Here is a 17,109-nt window from a genome sequence, read left to right on the forward strand (position 1 = left end):
CTGGGAAAAAAGCATTTGTCACAATCTGCCTGGCAAGTGGTGGTGGGTGGGTGGTGGCACCCATGTGTGTGACAAGTTTAAATGAGCTAGCAAAATACATAATTCCTTTCAATAGAGTGTCAAAACAACTTGCATTTCTGCTTACTCTCAGGGCAATTGTTGTGTTGTTGTAATCATGTTATTAACAGCCATCAGTGAACAAGTCAGCATTGGCTGGATGGAACAGTGAAGCAAACCCAGCCCATCCTCAAGTGGATTATCTGCTGTCTAGAAATTTTGTAATGGTGAAGTTGTGGCATTTTCTTTCCATGGCAATTGCCAACTGTCCACCAGGGACCAATGCGAGTGCCTTTTACCATCTAGTACAGTGTTTCCCAACCTTTTCGGTTACTGTACCACCAATAGAATTTTGCTCTGCCCGGAGTACACCTGAAGAACCCCCTCATGTGCATTTTACCAGTTTCCCTATGATCTCTTGAGTCTTCTCAAGTATCCCCTTTGGATAGTACCCCCAGGGGTCCTAGTACCCCTGGTTGGGAACCACTGATCTAGTAGGCTCGCGATGAGCTAGGGCAGGGGGTACCTGGGGGTACTTGGCCTACGAACAAGGCGTACTTGAGAAGACTCATGAGACCATAGGCTTCCTGGAAAATGCACATGAGTGGGAACTTCAGGGGTACTCCGGGCAGAGCAAAATTCAGTAGGTGGTACAGTAATCAAAAAAGGTTTGGAAACCACTGAGCTAAGGTGTTGGGGATGGAGTTGAGGACAGGCCTAAACCGTGAGCATCGTAGGTTCAATCCCAGTGCTAGGCACACTTCATAATCTTCAGACGGCACCACACCCCATCATTAAAATGTATGCACTAAGCAATATTAACATACTAGGCCCACCCATACTGAGAATGCATCATATAATGCACAATGCGTTGTTTCCCGCCATTCCTTCATTTTGGTACAGCCAGTCCCCTTACCTGATTATCAGCTGTTGTCAAAAGCACGTTAGTCTGAAAAGAAGATTCTGTACCTCAATAGCATGCAGCAAATTCTACCAGATGAAACGTCTTACTCAATTATAACAATTTTGCATACTATAAAACGTTATATTTTTGCATACCCAAAAAGCCTAATATTTAGAATGCAAGTACAGGTATTTGGACACAGCTAGTGTGTCAAAAATCGGTTCTTTACACACCATGGACACCACCTGTGTATCCAGCCCTCCCCTGTATGGTCCGACAGCAGAGTACATTTCAGCGGCACCTCTGTAATTACACAGTAATAGACTAGTAATTGACTGCTAAGTACATTCCGTAAGGGATTGCTGGTGAGCAATGGTTATGAATGGCAGAAAGAATTCTGGGTATGTATGTAAGGTAACATAGGTTCAGGCAATGGCTGATGTAGGTAGGCTATATATAGCACTCTTCAACGCTTACCCCAAGAGATACTGTAACTATAAGGATCGTAAGTTCATTTATTCTGTATACTGTATTGCATACTGCATTCTGATTTCACATCTAAAACCTTCAACGAGTCTGATAAGATGGTTACTCCAAGCCTAGAAAGCCCTAAACAAAGCAAGAGATGGAGAAAAAGAGAGGGAGATAATACACTCTAATGAATGTTCATAATCAAGCGAGCTCATCGGGAGCTGGTAGGGGGATTATTGAATTCTCAGCCTTGGAGGAATTTTAATGAACTTTGTCTCCACCTGTGAAAAGGCCTCCCTCCTTCCCTCGGTCAATGGTGCTCAATAAGGCAGCCATCCATGTAATAACATCCATGTAATTTGAAATCCTCTGCTCTTTATACCTGGAGAGAAAGAGAGCGAGAGAGAGTGTGACCGAGATTTTGAGAGAGCACTAACCCAACACACTTGGTACAGTAGATTTCCCCTAACCAGGGTGACTTATGAAAGACTGTCCGAAAGTATGAAGTGTCTCCGTTATTTCGCCATTGTAGTTTCATCTCAATAGCTCTTCAAAAAAGAGGAGACTACTAATAGAATTGCTTAGGTTTTACCCCACACTGCGAGGGACCTGATTTTAAGTTGGAATAAACTGCAAGTTACAATTGCACATGGGCAATTTACAGCAGTCATTTGAAAAAAATTGGTGTCATTATGTGGAACGCTGTTCCTATCGGAATAGACTCTGAGGCAGGCTCATGTAACTGTAACAATTCAGTAACTGACATTCACACCCACGAGATTCCTGCTAAGCCCTCTCTCCCATGTTCCAGAATGGATGGGTGTAATGGTTGTAAACCAAATAACAGAAATTTTTATTTAGAGTGTTCTCAAAGATGGGGACGCTATTGAGAATGACTGGAAAGACATTCAATGCCAATACACTGTGTTCACAAAATGAGATACAGGGGACGACTCGATCCTGTATATATGATTGCAGTAAAAGCACATTCCCTTAAGAGAAAGCAAAAGCAAAGTGAACATGGATGATTTGAGTCTGTTAGATCGTTTATAATGTAGGTAGCTTTTGAATAACAGAAAATACTATCAATCCATTGATCCTAGTGAGGAAAAATATGAGCATTGTTGTACTAGAGTGTACAGATTCCTAGTCAATACCTGGTAATGCAGGCTGAAAAGGAAGTGTATTGAACAAGGAAGTTATGGGTCATTTGCATACAGATACCTGCAAAAAATATCACTCCTGTTCTCCAGTATTTTATGAGCATTTCATCAGCTTGGAAAAATAAGGCTTCATCTGTACATCAAGCTTTTTAAAACAGTTACAGCTTAGGCAATGACTAATGTAACAATTTTCACAGGATCCCTGGCAACCTACACACACAGTCTTGCACAGCTAACCTTGTGGGGACACACTATTCAGTCCCATTCAAAATCCTATTTTCCCTAACCCCTAACTCTAAACCTAACATGTACTCTTACTCTAACCTTAACCCAAAAACCTAGCCTTAACCCTTAACGTAATTCTAAACCTAACACTAACTCTAACCTTAACCCCATAGAAATAGCATTTGACCTTGTGGGGACCAACAAAATGTCCCAAGTTAGTTAAATGTTTGTTTGTTTACTATTCTTGTGCGGACTTCTGGTCACCACAAGAAAAGTTAAACACGTCCATCGACACACACTGACAAACACCGACACAGAGTTATAGAAAAGCCACAGCATGACTTTTGTGAGTTGACATTGTCTCAGTCAACATCTCTGCCAGTGTGGAGGAGTAAATCTTACCTGGCTTTCATGTTAACGTCAGAGCACCATGTGCACCTACAAAAAAATGACATCTCATTTGGAGAAGACGCTCCGGGAAGGACTTTCTTTCTGACGCTTCACTGAGTCTTAAGAAAAGTGGGTTTGAAGAAAAGCGTGTGACCCTTTCTTTCACCCCCTCCTCTCCTCCTACACACTCACTCCATTTTAATCCCATTTAAAGCAAACAGGTGTCTCTCACTACAGAACTACATTCACAAATATCTTTATATTAGGGACATCTTTCGAATCTATCAGTATTTCCCACTTCCTCTCTGATCAAAATCAAATGAAATTGTATTTGTCACATGCTCCTTAAACAACTGGTGTAGACTAACAGTGAAATGCCTACTTATGGGACCTTCCCAATGATGCAGAGAGAAACAAAGAGAAATAATAGAAAAATAATAATACAAGGAATGCAGCTGTAGAACCTTTTGAGGATTTGAGGGCCCATTCTGAGTCGTTTCAGCCTCCTGCCTTCTTCACGACTGTGTTGGTGTGTGTGGACCATGATAACACCTTAGTGATGTGGACACAGAGGGACTTGAAGCTTTCGACACGCTCCACTACAGCCCTGTCAATATGGATGGGGACAAGCTCGGCCCTCCATTTCCTGTAGTCCACAATCATCTATTTTCTTACTGACGTTGAGGGAGAGGTTGTTGTACTGGCAGCACACTGCCAGGTCACTGACCTCCTTCCTATAGGCTGTCTCATCGTCGTCAGTGATCAGGACAACCGCCGCTGTGTCGTTAGCAAACTTAATGATGGTGTTGGAGTTGTGCGCTGCCATGCAGTTGTGGGTGAACAGGGAGTACAGGAGGGGACTAAGCACAAACCCCTGAGGGGCCCGTGTTAAGGGTCAGAGTGGTGGATGTGTTGTTGCCCACCCTCACCACCTGGGGGCGGCTCATCAGGAATTCCAGGATCCAGTTGCATAGGGAGGTGTTCAGTCCCAGGGTCCTGAGCTAAGTGATGAGCTTGGAGGGCACTATGGTGTTTAACGTTGCACTTTTGTCAAGGTGTCTGGGATGATGGCGTTGATGTGAGCAATGACCAGCCTTTTAAAGCATTTCATGGTTACAGATTTGAGTGCTACGGGGAGATAGTCATTTAGGAAGGTTACCTTGGCGTTCTTGGGCACAGGGATTATGATGGTCTGCTTGAAACATGTATGTATTACAGACTGAGTCAGGGAGAGGTAGAAAATGTCATACACAACTGTCTAAACCCCTTCAAATTAGTGGATTTGGCTATTTCAGCCACAACCGTTGCTGACAGGTGTATAAAATCGAGCACACGGCCATGCAATCCCTATAGACAAACATTGGCAGTAGAATGGCCTTACTGAAGAGCTCAGTGACTTTCAATGTGGCACCGTCATTGGAAGCCACCTTTCTAACAGGTCAATTTGTAAAATTTCTCCCCTGCTAGAGCTGCCCCGGTCAGCTGTAAGTGCTGTTATTGTGAAGTGGAAACGTCAGCTGTGAAGTGTTAGGCCACACAAGCTCACAGAATGGGACTGCCGAGTGCTGAAGCGTGTAGCGCGTTCTCGGTTGCAACACTCACTACCGAGTTCCAAACTGCCTCTGGAAGCAATGTTAAACTGTTCGTCGGAAGCCCAAGATCACAATGTGCAATGCCAAGCGTCGACTGGAGTGGTGTAAAGCTCACCATCATTGGAGCAGTGGAATCGCATTCTCTGGAGTGATGAATTACGCTTCACCATCTGGCAGTCTGACGGAATCTGGGTTTGGCGGATGCCAGGAGAACGCTATCTGCCACAATGCGTAGTGCCAACTGTAAAGTTTGGTGGAGAATGAATAATGGTCTGGGGCTGTTTTTCATGGTTCGGGCTAAGCCCCTTAGTTCCAGTGAAGGGGAATCATAACACTACAGCATACAATGACATTCTAGAAAATTCTGTGCTTCCAACTTTATGGCCCTGTGCACAAAGTGAGGTCCCTTCAGAAATGGTTTGTAGTGATCGTTGTGGAAGAACTTGACTGGCCTGCACAGAGCCCTGAACTCAACCCCATTGAACACCTTTGGGATGGTTTGGAACGCCGACTGCAAGCCAGACCTAATCGCGCATCATCAGTGCCCGACCTCACTAATGCTCTTGTGGCTGAATGGAAGCCAGTCTCTGCAGCTATGTTCCAACATGTATTGGAAAGCCTTCCCAGAAGAGTGGAGGCTGTTATAGCAGCAAAGCAGGAACCAACTCCATATTAATGCCCATGATTTTGGAATGAGATGTTCGATGAGCAGGTGTCCACATACTTTTGGTCATGTAGTGTATGTCTGATCGAAAATGGGCTAAATCCATATCATGAAATATCCAGCGCCGAAAATCATTGTGCTTCTTCACATGAAGTTGACAAATCTGAGCATACATTTGTACCATATGAGTAGTAGGCTATACAAAGCATATTTAATCCAAATTGCTATTTGCAAAGCACATATTTCTGTAAAAAAAAAAAAAATGCAGCATAGCAAATACAGAGCTCCAATCAAAACACGTTTTCTGTAAAGATGTAGGTAATCTTTGCTAAAAATTTTATTTTATTTACTGAATAGAAAATGTAAGTTGCCCACCCTCAATTCCCCTGCCTGCCCAGTTTGTGCTTGACGATGGATGCAGGTCGTCAGTGGCGGCCCCTCTGCTGTCCAGACACAATGTGGCGGTAGTGTTGGTCTGTGATCCACTTCAAACTGTAAATACATAAGTAATTTATCAAAATTGTGTTGATATTGCAAGAAAATATTGTCATTTCACATAACCATACCACAAGATAGCTACTCAACCTGCTTCATTCATGACAACAATACTAACTGGAACAAGCTAGCTAGCTATCCAAGTTGTTACTGAGCTAGCTAAGTTAGTTAGCTAGATACCTTATATTAACCAGTAATACGAAATACGACTAAACGTTTTAAAAGGTTAGCTGTCACCTTGAGCCTTGATAGGGGGTAAAAATGATTTTCCCTGAAGGGAAGGCAATTTCGTTGTTTGTTAGCTAGCTAGGTTAACGTTACCAGTTAGCTTTGACCCCGTATCAAGCCCAGCTAGCTAGCCTTACTGGCTGCTAGCCAAATTAGCTAACATTCTTGATTCTGGTTAATAAGATAAATACAACTTCTCAAACTAGCTACTCACTTTAGCGTTAACTTCTTTGACGTATTTTTTGCACAGCTTCTCACTTCTTTGTTTCTCCATACATATACACACTCATTTGTGGTGCAAAATTCAAAAATGACAGTTGGAACCACAGCGGAAAATACGTGATTCTTGTTGCTAGGCTACCGGTTACAGTGCTTGCAGTTTGCACGCTCCTTTATTTAGAGAGAATACAACAATTATAGCTAGTCTGAAGAATGATATGGATTTAATATTTGTCAAATTATTGAGCTTGTACTCAAAACCCAAGTCAGCACCAGAAATGGTCCTTATTTAGCATATCAAGATCCTGATATGAACCTCGGTCAAGAGCATTTGCATTGCATGTGCTGTGAAAATATACTAGGTGGGCCTGCTGTCAGTATTTGTTATCATATAGAGGAAATAAGATGGCCACATATGCCTATCTCAGGATATCTAATGAGTCAATATCCGGCCATACCATGTATGATATCCGGAGGGAATCCAACAATGATTTGTGCATGAAATAAAAATATGGATTTCATATTTGTCAAATTATTGAGCATGTGCTGAAAACGCAGAAATGACTCAGAAATTGTCCTTATTTTCAGCATATTAAAAAGCATATCAAGATCCAGATATGAAACTCAGTCATAAGCAGCATATCTACAATCAATATAGCTTAGTATCTTGAATGTGCTGAGACAACACAGATATGCATTGTATACAGTCAGTATTTGTCAACATGAAGAGAGAAAATAGGATGTAACATATCGCAGGATATTGAATGAGTCCATAGGAAATGTCCATGTGTGATATTCGGAGTAATCCCAATATCATATACTGTATGTCTAAAAGACACATCTGGATTCAGGATATGGTGCAAATCCACAAAACTCCCAAATATGCATTGGAAATGGTCAGCATTCTGTAGAATGTCAAAAATATGTAACGTAAAGATATCCCCTGATATGGACCCCTTTTGCCCAGTGTACATACATTAAAAAAAAGTTTAAAAAGAAAGAACAATAAATTAAGACATATCAGAATGAGCAATGTCAGAGTCCGGAATATAAATAAATATATATGTATGTGAATGGTGTGTATAGACAGTATGGACAGTATGTGAATAGAAAAGGTGTTTACAGTAATTATATAGGATGAGCCATGACTAGAATACAGTATATACATATGAAGTGGGTAAAACAGTATGTAAATATTTTTAAAATGACCAGTGTTCAATGACTCTATGTAAATAGGGCAGCAGTCTCGAAGTTGAAGGGTAGAGTACCGTGTGGTAGCCGGCTAGGGACAGTGTCTAAGGTTCAGGGCAGGGTACTGGGCGGAAGCCGGCTCGTAATGTCTGTTTAACAGTCTGATAGCCTGGAGAAGCTGTTTATCAGTCTCTCTGTCCCTTCTTTGATGCTTTCTTTGTTGTTGTTACAGCCGGGAGAGTTCACATCAGGCATAGATGGAAAAAGTACTCAATTGTCACACTTGAGTAAAAGTAAAGATACCTTAATATAAAATGACTCAAGTAAAAGTGAAAGTAATCCAGTAAATTACTACTTGAGTAAAAGCCTAAGGTATCAGATTTTCAAAGTGCGTAAGTACAGTGGTGGAAAAAGTACTCAATTGCCATACTTGAGTAAAAGTACAAAGTAAAAGTAAATGCTATACATCAAATTCCTTATATTTAGCAAACCAGACAGCACAATTTCTTTTTTTATTACTTTTTTTGACAGCTAGGGGCAACTCCAACACTCAGACATAATTTACAAAGGAAGCATGTATGTTTAGTGAGTCCAGATCAGAGGCAGTAGGGATGACCAAGGACGTTCTCTTGATAAGTGTGTGAATTGGACATTTTTCCTGTACTGCTAAGCATTCAAATTGTAACTAGTACTTTTGGGTATCAGGGAAAATGTATGGAGTAAAAAAATACATCATTTTCTTTAGGAATGTAGTGAAGTAAAAGTAGTCAAACATATAAATAGTAAAGTACAGGTACCCCAAAAACTACTGAAGTAGTACTTTAAAGTATTTTTACTTAAGTACTTTACATCACTGACATCAGGTAGGATAAGGAAACTTAGAAAGTGGTCACCCCTGTCTAGTGCCAAATCAATCCCTAGTTTATGTTGTTGGAAACTTCTAAAGGAAGGACCAAAGGTATCAGTGAGAAAACCCCAACCCAATCACAATATTAAACTCTGTAATACTGTGAGGTGAGTAAGGGAAACAAGTACATCACATAAGATAATGTCATGTTACATTCCCACACCAAGAACTGAATGAATAACAGGCATTTCAGAAAAATGGAGCCCCTTTTTAGTCTCAATTCGCTGATAAAGTTACTCCAGGAGTCATAAAATACTGTATATCAGCATTAGACAGGAAATTGAGAGTACTCTCTTTCTCTCTCTCTCAATGCAGTGGTCTAGACAGACAGTAAAAGGCCATTCCTGTCTGAGAATCCCATTGAGGGCAAGTGGTATTTCTCACTGTTGGCACACACCGTACATCAGGTCTGGGATGTAAATCAAGTGTCTCGGACGTCAATCCCAGTTTGGGATAACTGCGAACAAACAAATGGGAGCAAGGCTGCTGCACGGTATAGCTTTAGGGAAATATCACTGATCTATCGCTGTACAGAGTGCTAATCTTCCTGGCAGACAGATTTCAAAGTTTACAGAGAGCTAAAGGGAACCCAAAATGACTCAACCAGTATTAGTTAACGGATACCCCTCAAAGTTTACTTTTGTTATGCCTTGGTAACAGTATATTATGGTATGAGGTTAGGATAATTACTGTAACAGTAACATGTGTACTCCATTGTGGGGGATGGTGTAGTATCCTGAAAATCCCAAATCAGCAGTTAGACAAAGGAAATGTAGATGTACACTAAATTATAATTGACAAACACAGAAATGACTAAGGCCTATTGAGTTACATGAGGCTTTATGAGAAGAATGGAGAAGGTCACTAATATGTATTGCCCCAACTCTCTAACATAGCCCTAATGTACACACATATTAATTGAGCTTACTCATTTAGTAATGAGCTTAACACTTGGCCGCGAGAGGTAAAACGAGAGAGTTCAAAAGCAGTGACTTGAAAACACGTTTGGGAAGAACATTTTATTGCAATGCAATTCCTGGGGGGAAAAAGAGTATGAAAAAAACATGAAAACTCATAGAAAATTATATCTAAATACTCAACAACAACAAAAAAGTTAAACAAAAGATGACAGAAAAATCTAAGTGTCAATGATTATGAACAATCTGGACATATTCATAAATTAAAGGGAATTATAAATCATGGTAAAAAAATTACAAAAAATATATGGAAACTATATACAAAAATATTTTTACAAAAAATATGAAAAGCGAATGATTTGACATGATTGTTAGTGTCCAGACCTGGAGGTAAGAATCACACTGTGTTTCAGGAGGTTGTCGGAACTGCGTCTCTGCATCCATCCGTTATACTCTTCTTTAATATAGCTTCTCTTTATTTTTTCAAAATAGAAATAACACTAAAATAACCCAGAAGAACAAGAAAGCCTTGGTACATTTAAGATTGGGCGTCTTGTATTTGATTGACACTTCAAGTGGCCAAATATTCATGCAACTTAAAAACATCTGCGATTAGATCTCTATCCTAACAGTTTCTCCTTTCTTTACAAAATATGTGTATGTTCTCAATGCTTCAAAGTCTTTCTTCATGTCAGTTAACAGTTATGGATTTTTCTTCATGAAATACAGTGATAAACCATATGATCATTCTGTACAATAGAAGTACTAGAAAATTACAACTTAGATGGTATGTACAACATCTAGCACCTACAACATACAACGGCTATAATGTAATAAAATATGTAAACAAAATTGTTTGTTTGACACAGTTGACTGTGACAAGAATTCACACTTTTCACGTTAGATTTATTTCTGTATAGACATCTTTAACAGTGTTATAGTACTGCATTCTGTCCTCAATGGGACAGCTCCATAGAAAATAGAACAAGAGGCGATGAACCAACACACAGAGGCCTGCAAAAGATACAACCAGCACTGGCTGCAAACCAATATTAGTCCTTTTTATCGTCAGGGATAATCACATTTTCTTTGTTTAGGTTTTTAGGGAACAAAATTAAAAGAGTTGTGTAGTCCTGATGATGAAGTAGTATAACGTTTGGCCTTGGTGAGAACTGGACTGTTCAAGCAAAGTTGAACACTGTATATTGTACTGTACTGTACTTTACTTGGCTGTCGCAGTAGGATGGGCATGCATTACAATCAGTTGCTTTTTACCGAGACAAGAAAAACCGACCACTTCTCGCCACGATCACGTCAGAGTCACTCTGTCCGTCCGTCACACAATGAGAGTAATCAGGTCGAGATCAGATGACAGAGTTATGAAATCTGAAGAGATCCTAAGAGATCTGTCCTTAGCCATTTGAGCTCACTTGGTTTCATTTGATACATAAAGTAGTACTTGTTTTTTTTAAACGTTTTAAGACACCACACGTTTATAATGTATAAACAATACAAATTAGTCATATCTTTTTACGACAGGAGTCAATTTTTTTCATTGACTTTACAATAATCCTTTTTATCCTGACCCACTCACTCTTGTTAAGCACTACATGTCGCTTACATGCTGGAAATGGTCAAGATATATGAATATCTTCATTTTGTACAGGTTTACAAAAAAAAAAAAACTAGAATTTACGTTAAGGATCACATAGCTCTAAAAGTCACTTAGGATAATGATGCAGTAGCCGTGAAGTAGTTCTACACTGATTACGTCTCCGACCAGATAGAAGAGTAAGGTCACTAAAGTTGCTATTAGCCTTCTCGGTATGCTTACAATAGTAAGTGTGCTTTATATTACAGAACATGTCATAGTTCAACCACTCTGCACAGCATGAAGTAACAGTTCCATTTTTACCATCTTTCGTCGTCGCAGCTCCTTAGAAGGTAACTGTTAAATAAAGTTCTATATATTTCTTTCCCTTTCTCTTCCTCGCTTTCTCTCTCTTTTTTATCTCGCAACGTCCGTCACTCACACGTAATACTCCTTGTCCTTGTTTTTCTGTTTTACTTTGCTGCCTTTTGCGCTCTGCTGTTTGTCCTTCATGACGGCTCCATTGCTCTGCGTGGCCGAGTTGGTGATGTAATTCCTGCTCTCGTCCACCTGGTAGGAGCCCTCGTCCCTGTTCCTGTACTTATACATGGCATACAGGAGGATGAGGATGCACAGGGCGGCGGCCGCCACTATCCCGACGACCATCCCGGTGGTGCTGCTAGACTGGCGGGACACTTCCGGGGGTCCCGGGACTCGGTTGACGCCGGGCTGGGTGGGCAGGGCTGTGGGTACATTACGGAACATGGGGGAGGTTATTACAGGAGCCCTCTGCTTGGTGCTGTCTACCTCATAGGGTAGTGTGGGCAACGGGAGCAACACTATGTCAGGCTGGGGTTTTAGCTCGCGGTTATTCATTTTGCCGGCAGGCAGCTTGGCGGGTGGCGTGTGGTGCAGGGTTGCGGTGGAGGTGTAGCGGCTCTGGTCGGGGGCTAGCGGCAGCGCAGCGGTAGTGGTAGTCCTACCGCGGTCTGAGGACGGTTTGTTAGAGCTAAAGTCCTTGGTTTCCCACTTGGGCGCATGAACTTTGTAGCCACCTTCAAAGGCCGACGTGGACAAGGTCTTATCTGTTACCAAGGAGAAGGTGGTGTAAAAATCTTCATCATCAGTAGGGGGCAGGTTAGAGTTGAACGCTTCCCCTGAGCCATACCCCGATATCACCAAGCCATCATCATCATCATCACAATCATCGCTGCCTCGATCCGACAAGCAAGGTACCCCCGCCTCAGTGGCCGTGGACAGGGACTCTTTGGTGGGCTCAATAATGGTGAGGGGTGGGCGGAGGGTTGGGGGAAGGGGGATGGAGGGTGCACGGGTAGCTACAGGGGGCAGCACTAACGGTTCCTCTAAGAGTACTGGGATCACTAATTCACCTCCTAGAGGTAGAGACAGAGAAAAGACATGTTAGAGAGCAGTAAGAACGTCATGGCAACTACACACATCTATCACATTCATCCAAAATGGAAAAGAGGTCAATAAAAACAGAACACGATACTGTACGAAAACAAAATAAACATGTACATGCACTGTACTTACTGTACCTACATTACACAGCTTTAAATAAGAACAAAAATGCCACAAAACGGAATAAAGGGTCAACTAAAAAGGTTGTGCATCAAAAGGCTTCAGGGGGTGTGAGGGTGAGCCAGACAACGTGTAATCAAAGAAAGCACTTAAGAATACATAACTATTAGGGCCAACATAATGTGGATTTACCTTTTAAATAATATCCTCTCATATCTGACACTGAAGTTTTCATGTAGCTAATGTATATTAACAATATTCCTATTATATTAAAAACAAGCAGCATAGTGACTGAAATACACTGAACAAAAATATAAATGCAACATGTAAAGTTGAGCTGAAATAAAAGATCCCAGAAATGTTCCATACGCACAAAAGCTTATTTCTCTCAAATTTGTTTACAACCCTGTTAGTGAGCGTTTCTCCTTTGCCAAGATAATCCCGCTACCTGACAGCATGATCATTACACAAGTGCACCTTGTGCTAGGGACAATAAAAGATCACTCTAAAATGTGCAGATGTCCCAAGTTTTGAGGGAGTGTGCAATTGCAGGAATGTCCACCAGAGCTGTTGCCAGATAGTTTAATGTTAATTTCTTGACCATATGACACCTCCAACGTCATTTTAGAGAATTTGGCAGTGCGTCCAACCAGCCTTACAACCGCAGACAACATGCATGGCATCATGTGGGCGAGCGGTTTGCTGATCAACGTTGTAAACATAATGTCCCATGGTGACGGTGGGGTTATAGTATGGGCAGGCATAAGCTACGGAAAACAAACACAATTGCATTTTATCAATGGCAATTTGATTCACAGAGATACCGTGACGAGATCCTGAGGCCCAATGTCGTCCCATTCATCCGCCGCCATCACCTCATGTTTCAGCATGATAATGCATGCCCCATGTCGCAAGGATCTGTACACAATTCCTGGAAGCTGAAAATGTCCCAGTTCTTCCATAACCTGCGTGCACACCAGACATGTCACCAATTGAGCATGTTTGGGATGCTCTGTTTCAGTGTGTTCCAGTTCCCGCCAATATGCAGCAACTTCGCACAGCCATTGAAGAGGAGTGGGAGAACATTCCACAGGCCACAATCAACAACTTGATCAACTCTATTGAAGGAGATCTGTCGTGCTCCATGAGGCAAATGGTGGTCACACCAGATACTGACTGCTTTTCTGATCCACGCCCCTACATTTGTTTTAAGGTATCTGTGACCAACAGATGCATGTCTGTATTCCCAGTCACGTGAAATCCATAAATTAGTGCCTAATGAATGTATTTCAATTGCGTTATTTCCTTATATGAACTGTAACTCAGTAAAACTTTGAAATTGTTGCATGTTTATATTTTTGTTCAGTATATTTATAATTCTACAATAAGATACGTGTGACGGACAGAACCACATGTCCAAGCTGGCTAAATTACTATACAGTGTCACCCCCATGCGAAGGATCTGGCTCCCCAGTCGGCCCCAGCCTCTCGCCTTTTGAATGGCTCTATACAGCTTCCATAATGGCAGGACCTCAGGGCAAACCAATGGCAGCTGAATGTTCACCCTCTAATTGCTTATCTGTGCATGTGTCATGTACCCTTGTGTGATTTGTGTTCGGCGTCTGTGGCATACCTGCGTGACTATTTGTGTGCATCTGCAACATAACTTTGTAATCAACTCACAATGTGATGTATGGTAGCATGCATCACTGGAGGGTTACTTAATAAAGTTACACTTGCACAACTCAATTCAAGAGCCGTTTTTTCTATAACTCTCATTTTATTCACTCCAGCAAAAGAGGCCTTTAGTGAAAATGGTACCAAAATCAATTACGCGTTAAATTATGGTTCAATAGCGCTTTACAGTTTCTAAAAAATACACAAATGCCATGTGAGTATGCATATTGAATAATTAAGAAACAACAGGTCCTTTCATATGCCCACTAATTAACTGTAAGTAATGAGTTAACGTAAACAAATGATCCTCCAGCCGATTAAAAGACAAAAATCTGTTCATTATGTTTTCTCATTGACCCTGATTGTACACTTCTACATCTAACAGAATAGCTCAGACTCTCTTTCTCTGTCTCTCGCTCTCTCTCTGCACTTCAGAGAGCATTGTTCTAACTATGAAGTAAGCCAGGCAAATTATTTATCTCCCAGCAAAATTGTTCCCAGCTTCAAACTAAGTAGCTCATTAAAAACCTAACAAAAACTACACAGGAGCAATAAAGAGCTTATGTAGTGATTAAGGCTGCACTGGGAACCGAGAGGTTGGAATTAGACTTGCAAATTCACACATCTTGCCGGCACTTACGGAAGAATGGTGCAAAAGATGACAAAGCTAATTTAAGAGGATGCCGACAAAAAAATGTGCATTAATTGTGAGTGCCTGTGTGCGTGTGAGTGTGAGTGTGAGAGAGAGAGAGAGAGAGAGAGAGAGAGAGAGAGAGAGAGGGGAGGCCAACATATGAGGTAACTAATCCCATCGTTTTTCTAAAGGATTAAAAAGGATTTTGGGAGAAAATATGGTAGTATCCCATCACATGCTGAGTTTCGTGTTGCATAAAAGGAGAGTGTAGATGGTCTGTTTCTCAAAGGCATATGGTGAACATTCAGGGTGTCATTGCAGCTGCCAAATTCCACTGCCATCAAGGTTTGTGTATACACTTGTGTATATCTTATTACAAAGCACTACACATTGATGCAAAAAAAAATCAACAACAAAAAAATCAAGCCAAACATACGATTATATTGTATCACTCACAAGATACGGCAAACACTATTACGTTAAACATTCACAAGCTAAGAGCACAGTTAGATCTATTAAATAAAGATTATCTACATATTCTACCAAGCAAATGTTAAACAACGCAAGTCAGTTATAAACATCATAACAGCCCACTAAAACATTATTCAAGGAAGAAAGCATACCACATAGTCTTTGTCAACTTACATCAACAAATTGCCCGCATGATTTTGGCATGAAGAAAAAAAGTTTACAAAAGAAAGTTGTGTAAGAATGTTCTTGGCTGAGTATAGTTTTGTATAGATAAAAAATCATTTAGCAATTGGACTTCTCGTTTAATTTATCTTTAGACATGATGGTACAGGGAGGCAACAACACATACATCCACACCACATAACATGAAAAATAAACTTCACCATAATTCTTTTTTTTTTTTTTAAATCTTCAATAAATAATCCAGTTTTTACAAAAAACTGTACATCTATAAGTTTTTGCTTTAATAGACTTCTCAATAAATATCTACATTCTATTAATTGTAAGTTTTTGCTTAGTTTGTATTTGTTCTTTAGTTTAGAATGGATGGATGACTGTCCATATTTTAACATCGCTAAAGAGGGGGAGGGGAGGGGAGTGACAAGGGGGAGGGGCCTATGAACATACTACAGAGGAGATGAGGATGATGAGGGTGATAGTGTAAGTCAGTTGCCATGTCCATGTAAAGGCAGTACGAAGCGGTCGGGCGGCATTAGAGCTTTTGGCTGTAAGGAAGGGATGGGGATATACAAACAATGAGCATATACATGCCCATCTACAGAGAAGAACATAACTCTAATAACACTGACAGTCTGACAAACCCTAAACTGCAACTTCTTAGCCATGCAGTTTTTTTTTGTAAGTAATTCATCATTCAATAAAAAAAGTTTAATTGTTTATCAAAATAGCTCTAAAAAATAAATCTGAAAACCAAGGAAGATATCATATGGATCTGGAACCGCTTCACCAAATATTGTGTCAACTTTAATGGACTTGGTTTTGACAAAATGGAGGATACCTGGAAGATTACTATATGTTTTGTTTTTCATGCTTGGATTATTAAAAGAAAAGCAGTGGTCTAAAAGCACACAGTCCATTCGCTGAAGTAGTTCCAAATCCTCAAAAACGAAGTAAAAAATTCAAATGTATTCTACAAAAAATTATAAAACTGTTCCAAATATTCAGTGGTCAAAACGAATGTTTAACCGAAACTACGTAATCCAACTATGTAATCCAAAAAATCTAAATCATAACAAAATGGTCATATATCAATTTGAATGTTTCTGTACAAAAATACGAACGGATAAACTATCAAATAATAAATGTCCATATAAGATGATAGAACAAAGCCATTTAAATTTGCACACACTACAACCAGATGCACACACTAGAAAACAGACACAGTCGAGAGGGGCAGTCGGGTGGTGACTTTCCCTCTGTCATGTGTTTTGGATGACAAATATATCTGTTTATGTTAGTCTTAAGACATGGACCCGGCGTGCAGTCTGGGTGTATGTCAGAGAGAGAACATACTGTCTGAGAATGGGTTAATATTTTTTTGGTTGTACTGCAAGATGTTGATGCATGCTTAAAGTAAGTTGCATTTAGGGAAAGTAGAAAAACAATATACGGCAAGCTGGGGTCAGGTAAAGTACGACATCAATGGTTGAATAAGGTCAGAGAAGTATAGGAGCCAGTTCAACCAAGGGCTGTAGGATTATAGGAATGAAATTGACCCATAATTATGTATTATACCGTAATTGATTGAAAA

The 17,109-nt window shown here is 40.5% G+C and overlaps 1 protein-coding gene across 11 annotated transcripts in view; it reads right to left on the reverse strand.

The window, feature by feature from the left end:
• Positions 1 to 9,956: 9,956 nt before the first annotated feature.
• nrxn3a (neurexin 3a) overlaps positions 9,957 to 17,109 on the reverse strand; it is a 430,381-nt gene continuing 423,228 nt past the window's right edge. For 9 of the 11 annotated variants that reach the window (XM_082974861.1, XM_082974859.1, XM_082974856.1 and 6 more), the window contains one exon: positions 9,957 to 12,408. In XM_082974861.1, the coding sequence (XP_082830987.1) occupies positions 11,453 to 12,408 (956 nt within the window). In that variant the 3' untranslated portion in view covers positions 9,957 to 11,452. The remainder of the gene's footprint in view (positions 12,409 to 17,109) is intronic. The other 2 variants (XM_082974860.1, XM_045718523.2) reach the window with 1 other exon arrangement.

The sequence above is a fragment of the Salmo salar genome, chromosome 01, assembly GCF_965601325.2.
Source record: "Salmo salar chromosome 01, fSalSal1, whole genome shotgun sequence".
Lineage (NCBI taxonomy): Eukaryota > Metazoa > Chordata > Actinopteri > Salmoniformes > Salmonidae > Salmo > Salmo salar.